Below are 22,267 nucleotides of genomic sequence, written 5' to 3'. Positions count from 1 at the left end.
GAACCTGGATGTTGACTCTAGGGCTTTGCTCTTCAGCTTGACACTCCTCTGTTTTCCTAGCCTCTGCTGTTAAGCAGGGGTTCCCAACCTTGGCACTACATTTGGGGCTGGATAAGCCTTTGTTGCGGGGCTGTCCTGTGCATTGTAGGATGTATAATAGCCTTGACCTACTAGATGCTCTTAGCGTTGCCTCCCCAACACCCAAGGTGACAACCCAAATGTTTCCAGACATTACCAATTATTCCTTGAGGTGGGGAAGAAGGAAAATCATCTCTGATTAAGAGCTGCTGTTGTAAAACACCCCCACAGTTCCTTATCCCTGATCTGGACTTCTTTTGGAAATAGTAGTTTTGGTGTGAACTCCATTGCCCTGGTGCTTGTTTACTTACAATCTGGTAGGCTTGAAAGGTGGCCTGTAATTGCTTGTGGCTCCTCTTGGCCAAGACTTCATTGAAGGCAAGCTCATCAGTGCCCCAGCGGTCCTCCCCTGCCTGCAGGACAAATGCAAACATTTTGGAAAAGCCTTTTGCGTAAAAGACTGAATATACTGTTCTATGACCAGGCCTTGCTTACAGGCAGTTATAAAATATGCACTGAATAGAAGTCAAATTGATCAACTAAGCACTATACCTGAGAGTTTACTTCACACATCTATTTATAATATTTATACCTTCATTGTTCCAAAATGGACCTGAAGCAGTAAACTCTGAAATGCAAGAATAGGAACAATTCTTTTTTTTTTCTTTAATTTTTATTTATTTTTGAGAGAGAGAGAGGGAGAGAGAGAGACAGACTGTGAGCCAGGGAGGGGCAGAGAGAGAGGGAGACAGAACCCAGAGCAGGCTCCAGGCTCTAGGCTCTGAGCTGTCAGCACAGAGCCCGACGTGGGCTTGAACCCACAAACCATGAGATCATGACCTGAGCCGAAGTCGGACACTTAACCAACTGAGCCACCAAGGCGCCCCAAGAATAGGAACAATTCTTACAGGTTCACAAAGACTGTATATATTGAAAATACTTTAAAGATCATGCTTATTTCTCAAGAAACTCCCATTTGCATGAAACAGAGGAATATTTGTTGAAAATAGGGCTAAGAAACTTTAAAAAGGACAAAGAATTGGCGGGGACTGGTGCATCTGCACACTTACATCATACAGATCCTTGGCATCCCGACCAGCTAGATCTCTGTCCACCTCATCTCCTTCATCACGATTAGCCTAGAAAAATTGACACGTTGTTATTAACTTGAGTTCCCACTTGACCACAGAAAACAAAGAGAGAAAGTCCTGGAAAGCTGGGGGTGATTTCAGAAGGGTGGTCTGGAGGAGATGGAACCTGGCAAAGTGGCAGTGTTGCTCTTTGCTGCCATCTTTAGGCACAACTGATAAACAGGGTAGCTTCTGAAACAACACTTGAGTTTTTCTCGTAGAAACCAGGGTGGCTCACAAACCCCACTGACCTCTAAGCAGGCTGAAAGCAACCTCGTGATGTTCCCTGGAGTGACTCCATTGGAAAGCTAATAGTGATCCTTTCAAAATATCTTATTTCACCTCTCGGGGGTTCCCAGTGCTGAAGAACCCTGAAACTTGGTCATGGAAGGTTCTGAATTCTAACCTGAGCCCTGTGTGGCCAGCGGAATCCTGAGTGGTCCAACCCTTATATGACCCCCTTCCCTTGAGTGCGGCTAAGACCTGTGAATATAAGCTGTCACTCCCACGATGTTATGTTATGTTAATATAAAAAGGAGATTTTACAGGTGCAATTAAGGTCTGTAACTAGTTGTGTTGATCAAAGGAGATATTCCCCTTGGTGGGCCTGATCTTACCTGTAGCAGGGACACCAGAATTTTCTTTAGGGTTCCACTTGTATCAGCTTTGACATCTGATTCAAGGCTCCTGTCAAACACTTTCGAAGAAGAAAAAGGGAGGAGAGAAAGCAGATGATTTCATTTCCCAGAGGTATTTTGAAAGGAACATTCTTTATCCAAAGTCAGAACAAAAGGTCACTTACACCTTTGGTAGGCTTCTTTAATGGCCATGATCTCCTAGGAAGGGTAATAAAACAAAAATCAATACTCCAAGGTGGGGTTGATCAGTAGGAGACACAGAGATACACAGGGAAGTGGCCAGAACCTGTCTCCAGACACAGGATGCCTCCGTGACTTCCTCCAAAGAGAGCCATCCTATGGCTCAGGGCCTAGGCCTGGGGCGGGTCCCTGGAGGTGTGAAGAAGCCCCCGGGTGCAAACATCTCTAGCCACACACCAAACACATGCATACATTCTCCTTAGTTAAAAGCAAAACTACCACAGCTAAGCTAATGTCTTACTTTGCTGCCTCCTCCCTCCATCTCACGCTCCCATCTCTACTCAGGAGGCTAGTGTCACACAGTGGGTATCTTCCCAAGCATTTGTCCTTGCATTTGTATACAGATAGGTGTGCTACTGAAAACATATAGAATTGTTTTGTGTATGTGTTTCCAAAGTGGAATACTGTATGTGTTGTTCTTGGACTTATTTTTTCACTCAGTAATGTGTCTTGGGGATCCAGCTACGCTTATCCGTAGTCACCTAGTGTTTTTTAGGTGGATACAAAACGTCCCGGCCTCCAGCAAGCCACGGTTTATTTAGCGAGCCTCGGATGGATGTACATTCAGGTTGCTTCCAATTTTTTCCCTACTTGACAGAAGACTTCGTGCAGTAAACAATGTGCTGCGTGCAGGGCTGCAAGTTTCTCTCTGGGGTGTGTCCTGGGAAGATGTGCTTTGTGTTTCAATGACTCAGGCTGAGTGGCCCCGTCAGGAGCTGCCTCAGTTTACATTTAGGCCAGCAGTGTCTAGGAGCAGGCATTCCCCAGATGTTCACTGGCAAACTGTTTAAGAGTTAGCAGCAGGCCAGGGAAAAGGCAGTGGGGACAGTGGGACGGGGGGAGCCTGGGGGGCCGGAGGATGTGGGAGTTGGTGGGGGCTGACCACTTGTGTCCGTGAAGCTCTTTCTGTTCTTCTCCTTCTAACCCACTTCCAGGATGTGCCTGAACCCAAGGCCTGCTCTCTCCCTACTGTTCTTTTTATTGTCAGATCGATTTGATTGTGGGGGAGAAAAAGAGCTTGTTTGTTGTTTGAGAGCAGGGCTTGGAAGAAACTAGGCTGAGGGGGAACCACATGTGGTCAAGTGAGATTAGAAAAATAATGATCAGAACCTTCTCGCCAAGGCAGCCTGCCGATTACCCTAATATTGGACGCCTCCTGGCTGGGACTGTGGAGCTTCTGGAAGGTGGGGGACCTCGACTGGGAACACCGTATAACTGCAGGACCAGACTGATACCATCCTCCTTCGCTGACCCTTTCTGAACAAAAACTCCTTGAAATGGAGGGTTTTTATTATCTTGTGGGAAGAAAAGAAGTCCAGGGATGCTGAGGAAAGGGGTTCAGGGGTTTGGAGAAATGTGCTGGACCCCACAGACTGAGCAGAAGGAACCAACCCAAGGTCATCTACATGCAAGGCTTTTAAAGTATTGTTCTAGCATCAGAGATCTGTTGAAGTTTTTCCTTGCTGTTGGCTCCAAACACTGCTTCTGTTTCCTACCTGGAGGCCTCAAGGATGTTGGGGACTTTCTGGCTTTTTCCTTGCTGGACTTCCCCCATTCTACATGATGAGTGGTTGCAGCAGAGAGTGGGGGTCTCCAAATAATGATCTGTGGACCCTCTCTACTCGTGATGAATTCCTTGGCCCTCGTGGCTTCTGGAACCAAAGATGAATGAGCTTTGACTAAAGCCTTAACAAAGGCTCTTTTCAGCTCCTGAAATGGCAGCATGTGCCCAGGGACAGGGGGAGAGGTCTGCTGATAGAAGTAGATGGAAACCTCCAGGAAGGTGCTGGCAGCCACGAGAGGTGTTCACGGAGATCCCCTCTGCACCAACTGCTTCCCTGCCTCTTTATGGTCCTTTTTGTACTCTATGCTAGATGACAGCCATGGACAAGGCAGCTGCACAAACACGCTTAGCCCATTTATTGCATTATTTGTGCCGAAGACCTGCAAAGTCAGGCTGGGTGGAGGAAAGCAGAATCTTGCCTCCTGCATATAAAACTATGCATTCCTTTCAGAAATACAAAATCTGCGTTGACACAGCTGTTCTGGAAGGATCTATTCTGTCAAGCCAGAGGTGGAAACACGAAGACTGACAGCTGGAAGATTGGAAGATCTCTCCTGCACGTGCCAAACAGACATGTTTCTGTCCAGACACTTGCTCACCTCACGAATGGAATGTGAGGTGTAGTTTTCCTTCTGGCTGCTGCAACCCTCTCTGATGGGCATCTGGATGTTCCTTCAGGGGCTGGGGCTGAGGGCTTGGCTGGCACTCACCTTATTGGTTCTTGTGCACAGGACCTCGATGATCACTGCCTCATCTGTACCCAGACCCTTCATGGCCTTTTGCAGCTGGCGGGCATCGTACTCGCTGGGGCGGTCCAGGAGGGCCAAGGCTGTCTTCTCAAAGCTTCCACTCAGTTCGCTCTTGAACACCTCCTCCAGGTCCTGGAGGAAGATAGCGGGAGCCCTGACTGGGGAATGGCCCAAAGCAGAGGACAGGCTTCCCGCTGCATGGCCTCAGGGTCAACATGAAGATTGCCAAGGACACATGGGGAAGGGGAGTGAGCTGGGCAGAGCTCTAGTGACATGAGTGACCTGCTCTGGAGGACAGTCGTCACTGTGACTTCCTCTGGGACTGGCAGAGAGGCAGAGAAGATCCCTTGCTCAGGGCTGGAGACCCCAAAGATGAATCACAATAACAAACAGCATTTGCTGGATAGTTTAGGGTTCAGAGAGCCTTCTCGCTGAACTCCAGAATAGCCCTGGCAGGAGAGGGGAGAGGTATTGGCATCATTTCTATTCACTGACCTCAAAAAAATGAAGGACTCCCCCCCCCCAAACACTTGCGCGACTAGAAAGGCCTGAAACATGAGTTTGTTGTCTCTGGGGGATCAGATCATTTGTCATCCAAATTTAAATGGTTCTTGTTTTGTTTTAGAGAGAGAGTGAGTGGAGGAGAGGGGCAGAAGGAGAATCTCAAGCAGGCTCCACGCTCAGCATGGAGCCCAACATAGGGCTTGATCCCACACCCTGGGATCATGACCTGAGCCAAAATCAAGAGTGAGACGCTCAACTGACTGAGCCACCCAGGCCCCCCCTGAGGTGGTTTTGAGAGTGAATGGGGGAAATAATAAACTAGCAGTAATTACAGTGGCATAACACGAATAAACGAGGGCCACCCTGGGCAAACCAGATGTGTAGTCACTTTGGTTAACTTGTTAAATCTGGACAGGGACACACGTGGGAAAGCACTCAGGTAGGGAGAAGAAATGAAAATACATTAAGGAAGAAATGAAGTATATGAAATGCCCACTGGCGTCTGTTTTTAGCAAGTGTCCATCTTCAAGGATGTTTTTTGGGAGGTGCAGTCTTATAGGTGAACTGCCTGCTCCTACCTGTGTATCTCTGACATGATGGGTTAGTGACAAAAGGGACAAAAATTGGTGTTCAGTCTAACTAGTGTCGCCAATGTCCCAACTATAGTGAAGGACCTTGAAGAGGGAACCTCGTGTCCAGATGTGGGTCAGACTGGGGACTCACGGAGCAGTCAGCAGCTTAGGAACTCAAATTACATCACAGAGTAGGTGTGGCCACTCAGCAATGTGGCGTGATGGCTAATGACATGATCACAGCAGCCGTGTGACCTTGGAAATGTACTTTAACCAATTGTCAGTTTCCTTCTCTGAAAAATGGGGGTCTGATGAGACTCACCTCTTTTTTTTTAATGTTTATTTTTTGAGAGAGAGAGAGAGAGAAAGACAGAGCACGAGCAGGGGAGGGGCAGAGAGGGACAGAGACACAGAATCCAAAGCAGGCTCCAGGCTCTGAGCTGTCAGCACAGAGCCCAACTCTGGGCTTCAACTGACAAACCGTGAGATCATGACCTGAGGGGAAGTCCAACGCTCAACCGACTGAGCCCAGGCACCCCAATAGACTCAACTCAGGGTTGTTGGGAGAATTAACTGAGACAAAGCCCAAGCCTGGAACACTTTAAATGTTCAGTAAGTGGGTATTACTGTTATTCCACCCTGAAAGGAACTTTCTAAGAGAAGGCTAATCAACTGTTTCTTTTATGAACCTCTGAGCTCTGAGCCTGGGAAAAAACCCCGGAAGATTTTGCCTAATGAGTGAGGTTTGCAGTCTTATGTGGGGGCCGTGGTATCACTGCCTCTGTCTTCAGGCAGCTGCTCCATCTAACGCTGCATCCCCTACAGGCAGGCCTTTGGTCAGTACTCTACAGCGTGGATCCATCCAAAGACTGGAAATGTTTTTTTTTTCAGGTCAGATGGGCATTGCGTAGAACTTCAGAGAAGAGAAACCCCAGCTGCCTACTCTTACAAGCCACAAGCATGAAAACAGATCCTTGTGTGTTTACATTCTGTTTGGACACAGAAGCCGGCTCAGGATATCTCAGCTCTAATCCCGGTTTTCCGGCTCACTAGCGGTGTCACCTTGGGATGCGAGTTCTCTTTGGAGCTCGGTTGCCGTGGGGACTTTGATTTGCCTGTTTCTAACATCTTTGAGCTTCAGATGTGATTCTAGACCCCCTCCTTGGCAGTCTCAACTGTCTGAAACAGCCACGAACTGGAAAGTAAGCAAAGATTGGCACGTGTTGGTATTGCAAAGTTTGGTGCTAGAGCATGCCTACTTTATCTTTAGCAGAGCGCCTAAGTCCTCACCTCGAACTCATTTACTCTGCTTTCCACTCAAGTTTAAGAAGCCTGTATCTGACTTTCCATGTCAGTAGGGTGGGGGTACACATAGCACTTGAGAGGCTGCTACAGTTAGGCGTGCCGACAAGCATAAAAGTTCAACGTCATTCAATTCAATTCCATGCAGCTGAGCTGAAGATTCACAGACTTTCATCAATGTCATCAAGGAATGACACTGACAAGCCTGATTCTGAAGAGAGAAGCAGAAAAACTATAAAAGTGCAGCCATGTGGGCCATTTAGTGTAGAAATAAATAGCTCCTCTCGTGGCAATGAGTTCTTCAGGAGTGGACATTGGCCCTGGAGTCAGAAGACTGGGATGGGAGTGTCGGTTCTTTTTCTTACTAAGTGTGTGATTTTGCTTGAGTCATGGAAACAGAGGAGCTCCAGGTTTCTTCTCTATAAAATGGAAACAATCGTACCTAGGATAGCTTCCCTTTACTGATACGTGCTGCCGTTAGCCTGTTCGATTCTCTCAGCAACCTGAGAATTACATTTCATTCTGTATGTGAGGACACCAAGGCCTAAAGAGATTATTGTCTGCCCAACGTCAAATAAGTAAGAAAACCCATCTCTGTATCTATTTATACATGGAGGGATTGAAACTGTAAAGGTTTTATAAACATGTATTAGAATACGCATGATAATTAATTGATGATAATTAATATTCATTTTGCACGCTGATAATTCTAATGACAGTAAAAAGTGGTTAAATTGTAGGGGCACCTGGGTGGCTCAGTCAGTTAAGCATCCGACCCTTGATTTCAGCTCAGGTCATGATCTCACGGTTCATGAGTTCAAGCCTCCCATCAGGCTCTGTGCTGACAGTGCGGAGCCTGCTTGGGATCTCTCTCTCCCTCTCTTTCTGCCCCTCCCCTGCTCTCTCTCCCTCTCTCTGTGTCAAAAAAAAAAAAAACCCTAAAAAAAAAGAAAAGGTTAAATTGTGTTCATCTTATATTAATAAAGAAAATAGAAAGCCTACTGCATACTTAAAAAAAATCGATACATAACAACATCAACAACAACAAAACAAATGAAAGAAAAGACACATAAAGAAAGAAAAAAGTGGTCATGCTTAACGAAATGGAGGTTTTTTTCAGTGTTCTATAACAATCACTTATGAAGAACATATCATTCTTGAAGACAGATGGATAAATGAAGAATTCTTGTATAAAGACCCACCTGTGAAAACTGATTTTCAAGTTATTGGCCTATCTGTAAGTTAGTATGTAGAATTATCAATGGGAAAATGACAGAGGGATTACTAGGAAAAGGAAGTCAGTTTTCAAAAGGAGTTAAAGAATATTGATTATATAGGCTATGAAGTTAACAAGGCAATTTCAGTTTTTCTGAAATCAATTAAAATTGTAAAGAGTAGTTTACTTTTGTTTGCTCTTGAGCTAACTGATTAAAGCTTTAAAGATATTCTCTGCTGCCTTGGGAAGGTAGAGAAAGCAGAGACCTCCAAGGCCGAGGCTGTGTGCCCGTTTTCAGGGACGCTTGGAATCACCTTGCCATACGTTGCCTTGTACTTTTGCTTTATTTGTTGCCTCTCATCCGATGTCCTGCTTGATAAGATTTCAATGATGCCTGCTTCATCGGTTCCTAAAGTGCAGGAGAAAGAGACAAGGCCAAGAGTGAACAAGAAAGAAGATGGAGGTTGATTTTACTCAATTCCAAGGAAGCTGGGGCATTGGTTAGAGGCTTCAGTGGAGCCTAGATGCATCCCTTAGCTTTAATATCTCATGGAGAAGTGTGTTCTTTTCATTCACTTGACAAATATCCATGGAGGCCTCACATGGCATGAAGCACAGTGCTAGACATTGCAGTGGAAAAAGAAACGAGTATGGCCTTAATTTCACTCCCAGTATTCAAGAGAAATGAAAACAAATGGCCACACAAAACTTGCACACAAATGTTTGTTGCTTCATCATTCATAATAGCTGAAAGGTTTCTAACAACCTGAATGTCCATCAGTGAACAAACAGATAAACAAATGTGGTATATCCATACAACGGAATATTACTTGGCCAGAAAAATGAATGAAGTCCTGATACATGCTACAGTTTGAATGAACCTTGAAACATTATGCTAAGTGAAAGAATCCAGTCACAGAAGAACATATATATATATTATTCCATTCATATGAAAGTCAAGAATAGGGAAATCTATAAAGATAAAAAGGAGATTAGTGTCTGGGGATGGGCTGGGTAGGGAGGTGACAGCTAAAGAGTAGGAGGTTTCTTTTTTGAGGTGATGAAAATGTTCAAAGTTGACTGCAATGATGATTTCACATATCTGTGAGTATATTAAAAGCCATTGAATTGTACATTTTAAATGGGTGAATTGTATGGGATGTGAATTTACACCTCAATAAAACTGAAAAATCTGAAAAAAAAAAAGTATGGTCTGTTCCTTGGCCTCCAGGTACTTAAAACTGAGTAGAAGAGAATAAAATATAGGTCCACATTGCTACAATATGAAGCCCACCCTTAAACTTGTCAATGTCAAGAGAGAAGTCCAAATTGAGACCATGATGGTTAATTGTCTCTTTAAGCTCCTGACTGTTACATTAAAATTTTTTTTTATATTTATTTATTTTTGAGAGAGCATGAACAGGGGTGGGGAGAGAGGGAGAGAGAGAGAGAGAGAGAGAGAATCTGAAGCAGACTCCACGCCATCAGCACAGAGCCCCATGTAAGACTCGAACCCATGAACCACAAGATCATGACCTGAGCCGAAGTCAGACACTCAACCAACTGAGCCACCCAGGTGCTCCCTGACTCTTACATTTTTAGATTACACTCTTTCTAAAAAGTTTTTTCCTCTGATGTTCCAAAAGTACCACATGCTCATTGTAGGCAATTTGATCAGTATCAAAAACTATAATGAATAAGAAATAAGGGGAGAATATCCTTTTCAAGAACATGGAGACAGGATTGGAAAGCTGATCCAGGGATTGCAGGTGTGGGAATGAGAAAGTCTATTTAGCCAGCAAACCCTGAATTAGATTCTTCAGCCTGGATTCAAGTAATTGTTCTACCCTTATGGACTATATGGCATTGACTGTATATACCATTGACCCTTGAATAATACAAGGATTGGGGTGCCAAGTCTCATTGAAGTACAATATTCATGTATAACTTTTGAGTCCCCCAGAACTTTAGTACTCAAGTAATAGTCTACTATTAACCAGAAGCCTTAGTGATAACATAAAGTCAATTAACACATCTTTGTATGTTTTGTGTATCATATATTATTATAGTCAACTAGAGAAAAGCAAATGTTACCGAGAAAATCATAAGGAAAATACATTTAGAGTACTGTACTGTAAAATTCTGCATATAAGTGGACCTGTGTTGTTCAAGGGTCAAACCTGTTTTGTTCAAAGGTCAACTATATATAGATATCACTGAGTCATTAAACCCATGATTTTGCTGATATTTTGTAAAGGACAGGGGTTGAATGAGTAGATTAACTCAGTAGTGCTCAGGTTGACAAAAATCATGGAAGGTGGTAGCTGAATGATTGGGGTTTGAAAGCCTGCTACAGAATGTAGACCTTTGGCAACAAAGGCACAGGGAGAGTGCCATGTGAGGACAGAGGACTGGAGAGATGCATCCATAAACCAAGGAACTCCTGAGGCCACCAGAAGCAGGGTAGAAGCCTGGAACAGGTCCTTCCTAGTGCCTTCAGGGGGGAGTATAGCCTACTGACTTCTTGACTTGAGACTCTGGCTTTCAGAACTGGGAGACAATAAATTTCTGCTGTTTTTAGCCACCTGGTATGTGGTACTTCATTATGGCAGCCCTAGGAAACTAATGCACCCATTATCCTCAGCAGTGTCTCAAGACTTCAAGAGGGTCTTCACAGCCAGAGTCTGGAGAATCCTGCATTGGCCTTTTCCCAGCCCTACTCCTAATGGCCACTCCCTGTGACTAACTAGCATGTGCTTGGTCATTTTTGATTGGAACTGACTTAGTTGAACTTGCGTGATCGCTCCTACCCAGCTGAGAGCTCAGGATCCCCAAGAAACAAGAGATGGTAGATGCATTTCATAGAAGAGTTGGGAGGAAGAAAAATCTGGGTCATGGGTGTGGGGAAACTGTGGAAGGGGGACATAACCACAGACAGAGGGATGGGAACAAAGAGACTCCCCTTATTTCTTTGCTGGTGAAGGCTTGAGGTGTTCTACCCTTGCCTCGATCCTGGTATCAGTCCTCACGGCAGTATTTGGGGAGACAGGGATAAGAGAGCTGCGTGCTTGTCCTGGCACAGCCATGAACTTTGTGTCCTCAGACTATTCACTTAGTCTCAGGGATTAGTTCCACCTTTATAATTCTGGGAAGACCTAGCTGTTTGATTCCAAATGGAGAAATAGAAAATTCTAGGATGAGCTCACCTATAAGAACAGCAGTGATTAATTGCCTGCCTCGTTCTGGTTCATTTCCAGCTCTGTTATTTATGTTGTTCCTCTTAATTTTTTCCTGCTGTTTCAGCTTTACAAGGGGTATCCAATTACTTCCTCTGTGACATTTTTTTTTTTTTTTTTAACTTTTGAGTGCCAGAAGTCTCACCTCAGAAGGGGTTTCTTTTTCTGGTAAAAATCTCTTGAACCGGTCCCTTTCTTTCTGTGAGGGCTGCTCCTGCCCAGGTCCAGGGCCTCTGCATCTCAGGTCTGGATTCTTACAGGTGTCATCCCTAAAAGGAGCCTTCCTGCTTCCCAGGTGGCCCATTCGCTATATTGTGCCAGCCAGAATCTGGGGCTCATCCCTGGCTCGCTCTTTCCCCTCACCCCACTCCAATTAGTTACCACTAAGACCTCACTCTTCTACTTCCTTGATATCTCTCAGATCCACCCTTTTCTCTCCACCGTCACCTCTGTCACATTGCTCAGCAGAACTACTGATATCCAAATGGGGTTCCTGCATTATACACACCTTTCCAGCCGGCATGCACTGTCCCTAGAATGTGCTTGCTTATGGGCAGCTCACCTGTATCAAAGCTTGTAATAAAGGGCCCTACAAACCCAGAATAGAGTCTCAACTCTTCAGTGGGGCGTATGAGGCCTTTTAGAGTAGCTCCTACTTGCCTCTCAAAGTCATGTCCCTCCCACTCATGCTGTTTTGGGTTCTCCATAAAGCACGTGCAGCTCCTAGAACAGGCAACACTTTTCTTTCTCACCTCTGGCTCTTCCTTCTACCTGGAACACCTTTATCTTTGATCCTCACCTTCACTCCATTCCTCGTTCAGGACTCAACTCACTGGACTTTTCTGGAACGGAGGAGTCACTCCACCTTCTATGTCCCTCACATGGTCTGTTCTCCGTCCCATTTCTGCCATGCCACACTGCAAGTCCCATGGGACAGAGGAGGGACTTGCTCACTGCTGTATCCACATAGAAGCCTCTCAAAATTCATCAGATGACTTGTTGAATGAATGGATATTTAAATTCATGCATATAAATGTGAATGATTGAATGAGTGGAGACGTTTACATAGCATCATGACGGAACCTTGTCCCTGCATTCGTGTAAGCTGCGCTTGCTGCTTGGACCAATAGGAAATCTACTCTGATGCCAGAGTCCACCCATAGCAGGATAATTCAGGAAAATTGAATTAAAATTTTAAAAATAATGTTTTTTAGATTTTCCTTCCTGGAATGCATTAGAAAGTGAGACCGGAGACCAACGCCGTCCCGGGATGGCTTAGCATCACCCTGGAGGTTGGGGGGAGAGCCTGGAAATGACTAGATTTCCCTCAAGCTCTTTGAATCTGGTCTCAGGTTTATGCTGGGAGCCTTTCCCACTACCCGACCAAGAAGCGATTTACTGAACAATGACCTCATTTTACATTTCACAATATGTGTGTCATATAAGCAGTCTGTGCTGCTGAAACGGTTTCCTGTAAACATTTACAATGGTTTGAGGCACTGGGGCCAGTCCCCAGTAGTTCTGGGAAAGACTTTTTAGAAAACAAGAAGGAACCTCTGCCCCAACTGTACATTGGACACTGCAGAGTAATTATACAGTAGAGGTCAGGCCCAGGGTGATAATTAGCCTTGGGGGTGCCAGAGGGCCTCCTCGCTTTTGCACTCCCAGCAATTTTCTGGGAGGAGACAGAGCTGAGTTTCAGCAGGATGGAGGCCGCTGGGTGTGAAACGCCCTCCGCTTCACACCGGGGGCCCATGTGCCACGTGAGTGATCTGAGTGGTGTGCGGGCGGCGGTGGGGGTCTCCGCTTTCCCCACAGGCCCCTCATGCCAGCCCCAGGGGCCTGGCTGAGCTGCGGAGGGGGGCAGGCTGTGGGCTTCCCAGTCCCTCAGTGTCTCCTTTGAAAATGGGAGTGCAGGGAAGGCAGGGGAAGCAACGAGTGGGGGAGAATCTTGCGTGGCAAGGAGGGTACTTGTCTACTGTGTTTCCTGAGGCTCCTATAATAATTACCACAAACCCTGTGACTTAAAACAGCAATATACTCCCTCACAATTCGGAGGCCAAACGTGTGAAATCATGTCGGCCACACTCCCACCAGAGGCTCCGGGGTCAAATCTGTGCCTTGCCTGTTCTAACATCCGGAGGCTGCGGACAGTCCTTCGCTTGGCATCTGGAACAATGCTCCACTCTCTGCTTCTGCTTCACGTGGCCTCTTCCTGAGTGTTTGCTTCTGCCTCTCTTGCTCTCTCTCCTTTTAAAATCTTTATTTATTTATTTAAGTAATCTCTGTACCCTGTGTGGGGCTTGAACTCAGAACCCCGAGATCAAGAGTCTCGTGCTCCACTGACTGAGCCAGCCAGGTTCCCCTCTCCTGTCTCCTTTAAGGACATTAGTCCATGGATTTAGGGCCCACCCAGGTAATCCAGTTTCATCCTTTCTCAAGTCCTTAACTTAATTACTTCTGCCAAGATCCTTTTCTCAGTTAAGGTCACATTCACAGGTTCTGGGTGGATATATCTTTGGGGGGAGCACCATTCACCCTGGTACACTCTCAGTAGTAAAGAGCAAAGGCCACTCCGGGGGTGGGGGTGCTCTTTGCTGCCCATACTGATCTAATTGGCTTTGTGGGGATTTTGGATCTGAGCTTATCCTTTAAAAGGAGGAGATTAGCATGTAATGAGGGCCAGAGTCGTGCTGAGACTGTGCTGCCTTCTGCCTCAGCACCTGTCTGCAAGGAGGCATTATTAGCCCATTCTGCAGTTGAAATGGGGCACCAGTAGGTAGCAGAGCAGGGGCTCAAACCCAGGTCCGAAGTTCATTCCCATGCCTGGTGAGGGGAAAGGGAACTGGGCTCAGGGTTACCAGATCCCAGTTCTAGGTCTGGTTCCACTCCGGTGTGTCTTGAGAAGCGTTAACCTCTGTGGCTCTCAGATGGACTAGACCTTGCTCCCAAAGCGTGGTCTCAGGATCTACAGCATCAGCATCACCTGGGAGCTTACTGGAAATGTAGGATCTCAGAAACCACTCGGAGCTACCAGTCAGAATCTGCGTGTTAACATCCTGGCGACTCAAAAGCACGTTACATTTTAGGAAGTCATGAACTAGAACTAAGGTAATCTTCATGGCAACTTTTCCTTCAGAGAGACTGTTTCTGTGTTTCTTTGAGGGAGAATGACAAGCATCCTTTTACATTTCAGAAAGGATAATGGGTGTCGGGTCCATACGCTGTCAGGTTTAAGGCATTCTCTTCAGAGAATAACCTCTGAGCTTCAGCATTCTCTCTGTTAAGTTGTTATAATACAACTTTATAGGGTTGTTGAAAGGGTTACACGAGGTGATGTGTATGCAGTGACCAGCTTAGCACTTGGCGCATAGAAGGGGCTCTACAGCAGTAATCAGCACAACAGTGGTCCCACCTTCAAGCCACATCCAAAAGGGAGAAGAAAACACTGGGTGGCTTTGGCACTCAGTAGGTACTCTATGTTGAATGCACTGAGTGGCTGAAAGCACAGGGATGTATCACTAACTGCAGCTGAGTTATTCCCACACCCACTTTGCTCCTGTCTCCAACCCACATCCAGGTGTCAGGACCTCACTTGAGAGGCAGCAGGGAAGCACCTGTGAGGCTGGCTCAGCCACTCAGTAAAACTCAGAACTATAAACATCCTGCCACTTCCAGGCAAACATGGCTCCCGGCAGCTGTTGTCCAAATACAACATGAGCCAGGTCAGGATATGAGCAAGAAACAGCTTCTCTCTGCTGAGCTTTTCTCTGATGCCCCCCCCAAACCAAGCAAGCTAGTTGTCATCCTTCATTTCCAGCTCCCTCTCCCTCTGATTTATTCCAAAACACTTACTATATAGAAATCCCTTTTACCACTCTCCTGCAGGGTCTTCTCCAGCCCCAGCTCCCTTGGGACTTCTCCAACATTTCTTGGGCAAGACAGACTATTCTATATTCAGATAGTTCCTTATGTTGAAGCGAAATATGTCTTCTTAGAACTTAGTTCTTTCTGTGGAGTCCCAAAGAATTTACGGTCATATTTGTTCTACCACAAGTACCCATTCCTAGGAAAGTAAATCTTCACTGATTTACTTCTAAGTAAAAATCTAGCACTTGTTTTTGCAAAACAATATGCCAAGTGAAAGAAGCCAGACACAAAAGGTCACACACTGCATGATTCCCTTTAGATGAAATGTCCAGAATAGGCAAATCCATAGAGACAGAAAGTAGATTATGATTGCCTGGGCCTGAAGGGAGGGGGGAGTGGGGAGTGGATGCTAATAGAAATAGGGTTTCGTTTGGAGGCAGTGAAAATGTTCTGGAATTAATAATGATTGTTATCGATCCTGTGCATATACTAAAGCCCAGATTTCTGGGACTAGGAAATTTTTCATCAGTGATCTCCTTGGGTCTCAGAGCCTCTCTTCATGGTCTTATTCCTAGATGCTCTTCCCTTCATCTTACCTTGTTACTGGGGTTACCTTATTCCTGATCTCTTTCTCAGTCTCCTATTCTTGGCTATGCACTTACCTGAGGCATTGATGTAAATAGTTTCCCTGGCCTTGACCCTTGATTCTTGACCTCGGCCACTGTTTTATGTTTACTCGATCTACTTCTAGATGCCATTCCAGATCCCTAATCCAGCTTTCATCAGACCTAATGCCCTACCACCTCTCATGAGAGGGACCAGAGAGACTTGGATGACATTAGGATTGCATAACTACACTTCTCATGAAGTTTCTTCCACCTTAAGGTCAGATTCAATGTCATAGTATCCAGTTTTTAACTATCCTATTGGACCTTGAAAAGCATTAGGATCTGATTATAGTTTGGGTATCTTTTACAAAGAGAACCCTAGAGGTAATTAACTTGGGTTAGTTCGGAATGTACAAGATCAGTGGGAGGTCATCTTCCTAAGATCATGGGAAAGTTGGACAAGAGATCAAATATAATCAACTTCAAAAGTAAATTTAAAAACAAAATAGATTCCATACCCATTCCTTTGCAGGCTTTGTTCAGCATTTTGGCATCCTGATCCACATCAAAACCTTGATGACTTCTCGCTTTGGCCTGGAGAAAATAATTGAAAAGGTGAGTGGACTGGACAATATGGGCATTCTTGAATTATCTCTGGCTGATGTTGGCAGCTATTTAGAAGATGAAGAAGTCATCCAAATGAGGGACCAGCTGCCACTTTATACATAGGTACATGCAGAAATCAGCTTGGGAAACTCTGGCCCCAGAGAGACGACTGGTACTCCTTGGAGCCAGCTGGCCTTGGATGACCACTGAGAATGGGCCTCTCTGTTCATAAGGACAATCAGCCTGGCCATCTCTGGGTTGAGACATTTGGACATCAAGCCTACCTTTGTGTGACTGCCTCTGAAACAGAGAATAATACAGTGGGCCAATGTCCTGGAATGCTGGTTCTACCCTCTTGTCATGAGACACAAGTGTGTCTAGGGAGTAAGTGTTGCCAGGCAGAAACTGAGGGTTCTAAGATTTTATGACAGATGCATCCATTTGGTGACCTGGGCTAAAGCTTTGCCATCCACACAACGAGAGACATAACATTTAGTTTGCCAGAGACACCTACCGACCAGAAATAGCAGAGTTACTGGTTTTTACTGTTCCTCGGGGAGAGAAAGTTCTGTTCGTATACTAAGTTAGGGCTTCTCCTTTTACTTCAGTCATTGGTATAATAGATGCACTAATTTGTCCACAGCTACCTAAGTCTATGTTATTATTATCTGCTTACAATTTTTCTTTCAGCTGACTTAGCTGGGTTTTACTTGAAGTTATTTTTAAAAGGAAATTTTCTATTAGCACTAAAATGGAAAAACAATATTGGTTGCCTAAACAAAAGCAACATAAAAATAAATGCATCACTATTAAAAATTTAAAGATATGAGGTTAATTGCAGTGACACAACTATTAGCTTTGAACCTACCCTGTGTTTTTGCAATTCTTTCCCTTTCCTCACAGAGATTATCTTTGATGACACGTGTCACTTATTTCCCACCCTTCAATGAAGGAGTGATCATGCTACTGTCTACACCACCTACCCAATTCCCCTCTCCCGCCTTTCGTTTTCCTTGGCCCCCATTGGGAAGGCATAATAAACCACATAAAGCACAGTAGACATATTGTACTTATTTGTCTGGCATTGCTATTCCTTTGGTGGGGGGCTTCCCTTTCCCCCATTTTATGTGTTTTCACGGGGGCTGTCAGTCATGAGGCTTGAGCCTCCTTGTCCCGCCCTTGGGTGGGCACAAACCCTGCCACTCTGGCAACTGTGACTGGTTCAGGAGTAGGAGTATAATCCAAGCAGTAGCAGAGTCTTTTCTTTGGTTGATATTGAGATATAGAGAGAAAGAGATGTCTTCTGACTGGGCTTGTTCAGCTGAAAGAGTGAGTCTAGGCCTGCTGGTTGCCATTTTATCCTCTGCATGAAGGGACATGAGTTCAGAGTGAAGCAAGGCAGAGACAAAAAGAGTGGAAATATGGAGAGAGAAAGAGATACTGAATACCACTGTATAAATCCTCGGACGCAGCAATGCCTGTTTCCTAGCTCTTCCCACTTTCATTAATAAACTACAACTTTCTTGAAGTTAGTAAGTTGGGTTTCTGCCCTTGCAACCAAAAGTGTTCTGAGTAATATCCACAGAATAGAAGAGGGCTGACTTCTAGGCCTTTCTTAATAGAGATTCGTGTAATCCTAGAGCCAAAGGGATCTTCTAGGGCCGCCAGTCATCTCTCTGCCGTATGGGATCCCTCCATTGCACAGCCCATCTTGAAGTATCTCTTTCTGAAGCATGATGGGAAGGGGACTTACATCTCTTGAGCACCTGCCACATGCCAGACAATTTCTTCGTTTACAGACCTTTCTTCATTATTAACCCAGAAGAGTAGCCATGAGGAGTCTAAACTTACAGAGAAGGACATCAGGCAGGTTAAGTAAGGAAGGTGTCTGAACACTTGCGGGATATAGGCAAGCCCAGCATGGTTTGCCTCCTAAAGCCCATGCTCTCAGTCCCATGCACCATCCTGCCTCGTGCTCTAAGTAGGATGGGGGCCTTTATGTTCAGCATTTTTTTCTTTCCAAATCTCTTGTGTGGTGTGAGAAAGCTATCTGGTGCCGCTGAAGGCTTGCTGGCAGGACCATCGACAGAATTTTCAGGGCTCAATGCAAAATAAAAATGTAGGGTCCTTGTTCCAAATGGATTTAGAACTTCAGGATGGTGACATCTGAGTGCTGGGTCTGTGCACCTGCACAGGCTAACACTATGGAGCCCGTCCTGCCTGTTGATCAAGTTCTCTGAGTGTGGGAGAGTGGCAAATGGCAATCTCAGAAGAGTGAATGGTGTCTTTGCTTTTCATTAGAAGGATTTTGTGGAAGGTTCGGGGAGTGAGGTGCCATTGAACCAGAGCAGCACACATCTCCTCTTAATAAGCTGTTCATAAACCGTTCTGATGTCATTTGAGCCTCATCAGGGCAAAGAATCTGGTGGGACACTTATATTTGCCCCACCTCACGTAAATTGAAACAGAGGCACAGGGCTCTGTGAATAGCTAGGGAGGTTGTGCCCTGGCTGAGGGGCAGGGGGGCTGGAGTCCAGCTGGGATTACATTTGCTAAGCCAGCAGGGCTGCTTCTCCCCCAGAGAGACACATTTTTTCCTCAGTTGCACAGAGATGCAGCCAGGACTTGCAGAAGCCCTGTGGAGACTTGCTTAAGATCCCCTGGCCAGGTGATGGCTGTGGGGGAGCCAGGGGTAGACTCGTTCTGTCAAGTATGAAGAGACACTTCCGTCCTTCGTCCCCTTACTGTTTTAGTGAGGTGGGTCCTTGATACAAAAATAGAGTTAAAGGAGCCAAAAATAAAGGGGGGGGGGACCCTCTGAACATATCTAGTTTATCCAAGGCCAAAAGATGAAGTGTCATTTAGTCCCCAAATAACAGTGATATTGGGGGGGTGGGGGTGGGGAGGGCAGTGGGAGAATGTTGAACTACACGTTAGGAGCAAAGATGACGTGGAGACAACTTTTTCTTTTTTGCTTAACTGAACATGCAGCATTGAGCTAGTGAGACCCTGTTGGACTTCCAACCTATAGAACTATAAGGCAATACGTTTATGTCATCTTTAAAAAATTAGTGTACAAGTCTGCATCCGACACACTTCAATCTGCCATCAAGGCAGGTGGAAGTTAGGAGTTCGTAGGTTCCTTCTAAGGACCACTCTTAGCCATGTTGGTTATCTTTCCTAATCCAAAGAGTCTTGTTCCTCATAACAGCAGGCTATTTGATGTCAGAATAAAGAGATCACATGATGGGACTTATTTAAAGGCAGGGAGGGAGGCGAGAAAATAGGCTGTTAGGAATTTCCCCCTCTGCGTGGCTGGGACTGCCTCCACAAAGGACATATTATTCATCAGTGCCACCCAGTGTTGATGCAAGGGGTGTCCTTGGCTTGTTCTAATGAGCTGGGTAACCATCTTCTCTGGAATGTATACGGAGTGGACATTCCACCGTTCATTGTTCATTGTTAGTGATCCAGGCAGCTGACTTTGGGACCTCAGGCCCATTTGCCCATCAGATTTCATTTTTGAAACCTGAGGCCATGGAGCAGAACTTCCACATAAAGCAGGTCTGCAGGAATATGAGTCAGGCACAAAATGGGGGTACAGGGGACTCCAGTATGAGGACAGATAGGACTGTGATGATTTGAGCAAATACACAATGTTCCACTTGCTTTCAACTTTAGGCGAAATAGAGGCAGAACAACATTCCTTTTTTGTTTTCTTTTGATTTGTTGTTTAATAGCATTTACACTGACACTCAAGGGACACATTAAAAAGACAAGATGTCAGATGTTAATAAAAATGATTATAGAAGTCTGGGCTTTGAGCCCACATGAATCCAAGTTTGAATGTGGTTCTATCCCTTAGCAGCCATGTGAACTTGGGCCAATAACCTCTAAGTGATCATTTCCTCACCTGTGAAATGGGGGCAATGTCTGCCTTGTAAGATTTGAGGCTTATGCGAGATAACATTTCAAAGGCCAGATAGATAAGGAGCCACAGAACTGCTAATTTTTCCCTCTGCTTCTTTGGGCCATCTCTTGTTTTTTTGCCTTACAGTGAGGTTAGGTTTTCAATTCTGCATATTTCCACTTGACAAGTGTGAAAGATTTACATCTATCTATCTATCTATCTATCTATCTCTGTATATCTGAGAGATGTCTTCCAAACTTGAAATTGTAAGATGTAGATGTATCTCCAGTGCTCCAAACTGTATTTGAATCCCAGAATAATTGCTATTACTCATGTGACCTTCAGCAAGTTTGGGAGCCCCTCTGTGCTGTGGTTTTGTCATGGCAAAATGTGGCCAACAATAGTGTCCACTCATAGGTCTCTTACGAGAATTTAAATGAAGTCATTCATACCAAACATCTAAATGAAGCGTAGCAGAGAGCATGTTCTTAAAAAAATGTAAAGGATTAATAATGGAAGGCAGATCAGCAAAGAACCTTCTAGAATATTTGAAACCGTCTCCTGCTCACAGGGTTTCTACCTTGTAAATGGCACTCTAAGGACTGGTTTTTCATTGATCACCTGCAGTTTGGATCTAAAGCTCCAGACACATATTTCACACCAGGCAGTGAAGTCGTTCACAATTCAGGCTGCACGGAGTCAGGTGACCTGGGATGACACCCAACACCACATTTTGTTAACTGCCTCATTTGATTAGTGTGATAATTGGCACCTCATGGAGTGCGAGGATCTCACTGAGATACAGCCCGGGTGGGTCACTTGCCAATGTACCAGTCAGGCTCACAATGCGAGCGAATACCATGAACTCTACAAGAGGCACTGCCTGGTGCAAAAATGAGCTGGGAACTTTCAGTCTTGTTTTTGCTTCCTTCCTTCCTTCCTTCCTTCCAGCATGTCTACCTGTCACTTCTCTGTGTCTCCATGTTCCTGCATCTTAAACAAGGAAATGAATGATCCATTTTTCTGGAAGGAGGAGTTATACAAAATGAACTGAGATGCTATGAGCCTGGAGACAGAATGAATGCCGAAAACACCCACTCTGTGAAATGACTCAGAGACAGGCCAACTTCAGCACATCGAGTGCCTAGGAGGGAGGTTGGCTGTTGTACCAATTCAGATACCACATCCCCTACCCTGCCCCACCAGCCACAAGGGCCAGAGTGGTGACACAGACAGCCGACCAAAGGCTTCTCTCCTGGTCCAGGTCAAGGAAAGCTTAACTCTTGGGATCAAAGGGAACATTTTAAGAAAATCTTCCTCCAGCTTGCAGCAAACTCTGGGGATGGAGTTTGTGAAAATTTAGCTGAGGGATATGATTGGCAGACTGTTGTTATGTATTATGTGGTAACCAGGATGTTCCAGGACCCAGCCTTAAGCGCACTCCTATTTAAGGCCACTCCCACTCATCCAGTCCTGGTGACCTGATGTATTTGGAGAGCATCAAGACTGGGAAATAAGAATATACTTCTCACGAGAGACACGGGAATTAATTAAAAAGCAATATGCCACAGGCAAATTAGAATCTCCTCTGAATGGTTCCTCTTCTCTGCCCGCTTCCTTCTTCTTTCCGCCTCTTTTTTTCCTCCCTCCCCTTCCTTCAACAGACAAGTAGTGAGGGTCTGCTGTGGGGCCAGCACTGCCCTGGTGAGGGGGACTTGATCAATGAAGTGCAGGTCTTGTCCCCAGGGAAGTAAACATGCAAGCAGATCAATGACAATTCCGTTTATAATGGGGCATGCATGTTGGGTGCAAATCGCTGAAAGGAAGAAGGGGAATTTTTAGGGAGAAGTTGACATTTGTGCTCGTTCATGAAATATGAGTTAGGCAAGCATAATACATACGTATGTACATACACACATATATACGTACATACATACATATGTACACAAATAAGGAGGGGTGACCTGCCACTGAACTACTGCAGAACGGACATGATTGATCTAAACAATACACAACGATGTAATGTGGACTTGGGAGTGGGACC

At 45.2% G+C, this 22,267-nt stretch overlaps 1 protein-coding gene across 1 annotated transcript in view; it reads right to left on the bottom strand.

The window, feature by feature from the left end:
• ANXA13 (annexin A13) overlaps positions 1-22,267 on the bottom strand; it is a 50,777-nt gene that overhangs the window by 11,213 nt on the left and 17,297 nt on the right. Inside the window, exons 3-9 of the mRNA XM_049633754.1 lie at positions 16,226-16,301; positions 8,308-8,402; positions 4,361-4,531; positions 2,011-2,044; positions 1,826-1,905; positions 1,149-1,217; positions 390-491 (exon numbers count right to left, since the gene is read on the bottom strand). Of these exons, the coding sequence (XP_049489711.1) occupies positions 390-491; positions 1,149-1,217; positions 1,826-1,905; positions 2,011-2,044; positions 4,361-4,531; positions 8,308-8,402; positions 16,226-16,301 (627 nt within the window). The remainder of the gene's footprint in view (positions 1-389; positions 492-1,148; positions 1,218-1,825; positions 1,906-2,010; positions 2,045-4,360; positions 4,532-8,307; positions 8,403-16,225; positions 16,302-22,267) is intronic.

The sequence above is a fragment of the Panthera uncia genome, chromosome F2 (assembly GCF_023721935.1).
Source record: "Panthera uncia isolate 11264 chromosome F2, Puncia_PCG_1.0, whole genome shotgun sequence".
Classification (NCBI taxonomy): Eukaryota; Metazoa; Chordata; class Mammalia; order Carnivora; family Felidae; genus Panthera; species Panthera uncia.
Note: the sequence above shows the minus strand (reverse complement) of the source record. Positions and strands in the feature narration are given on the sequence as shown.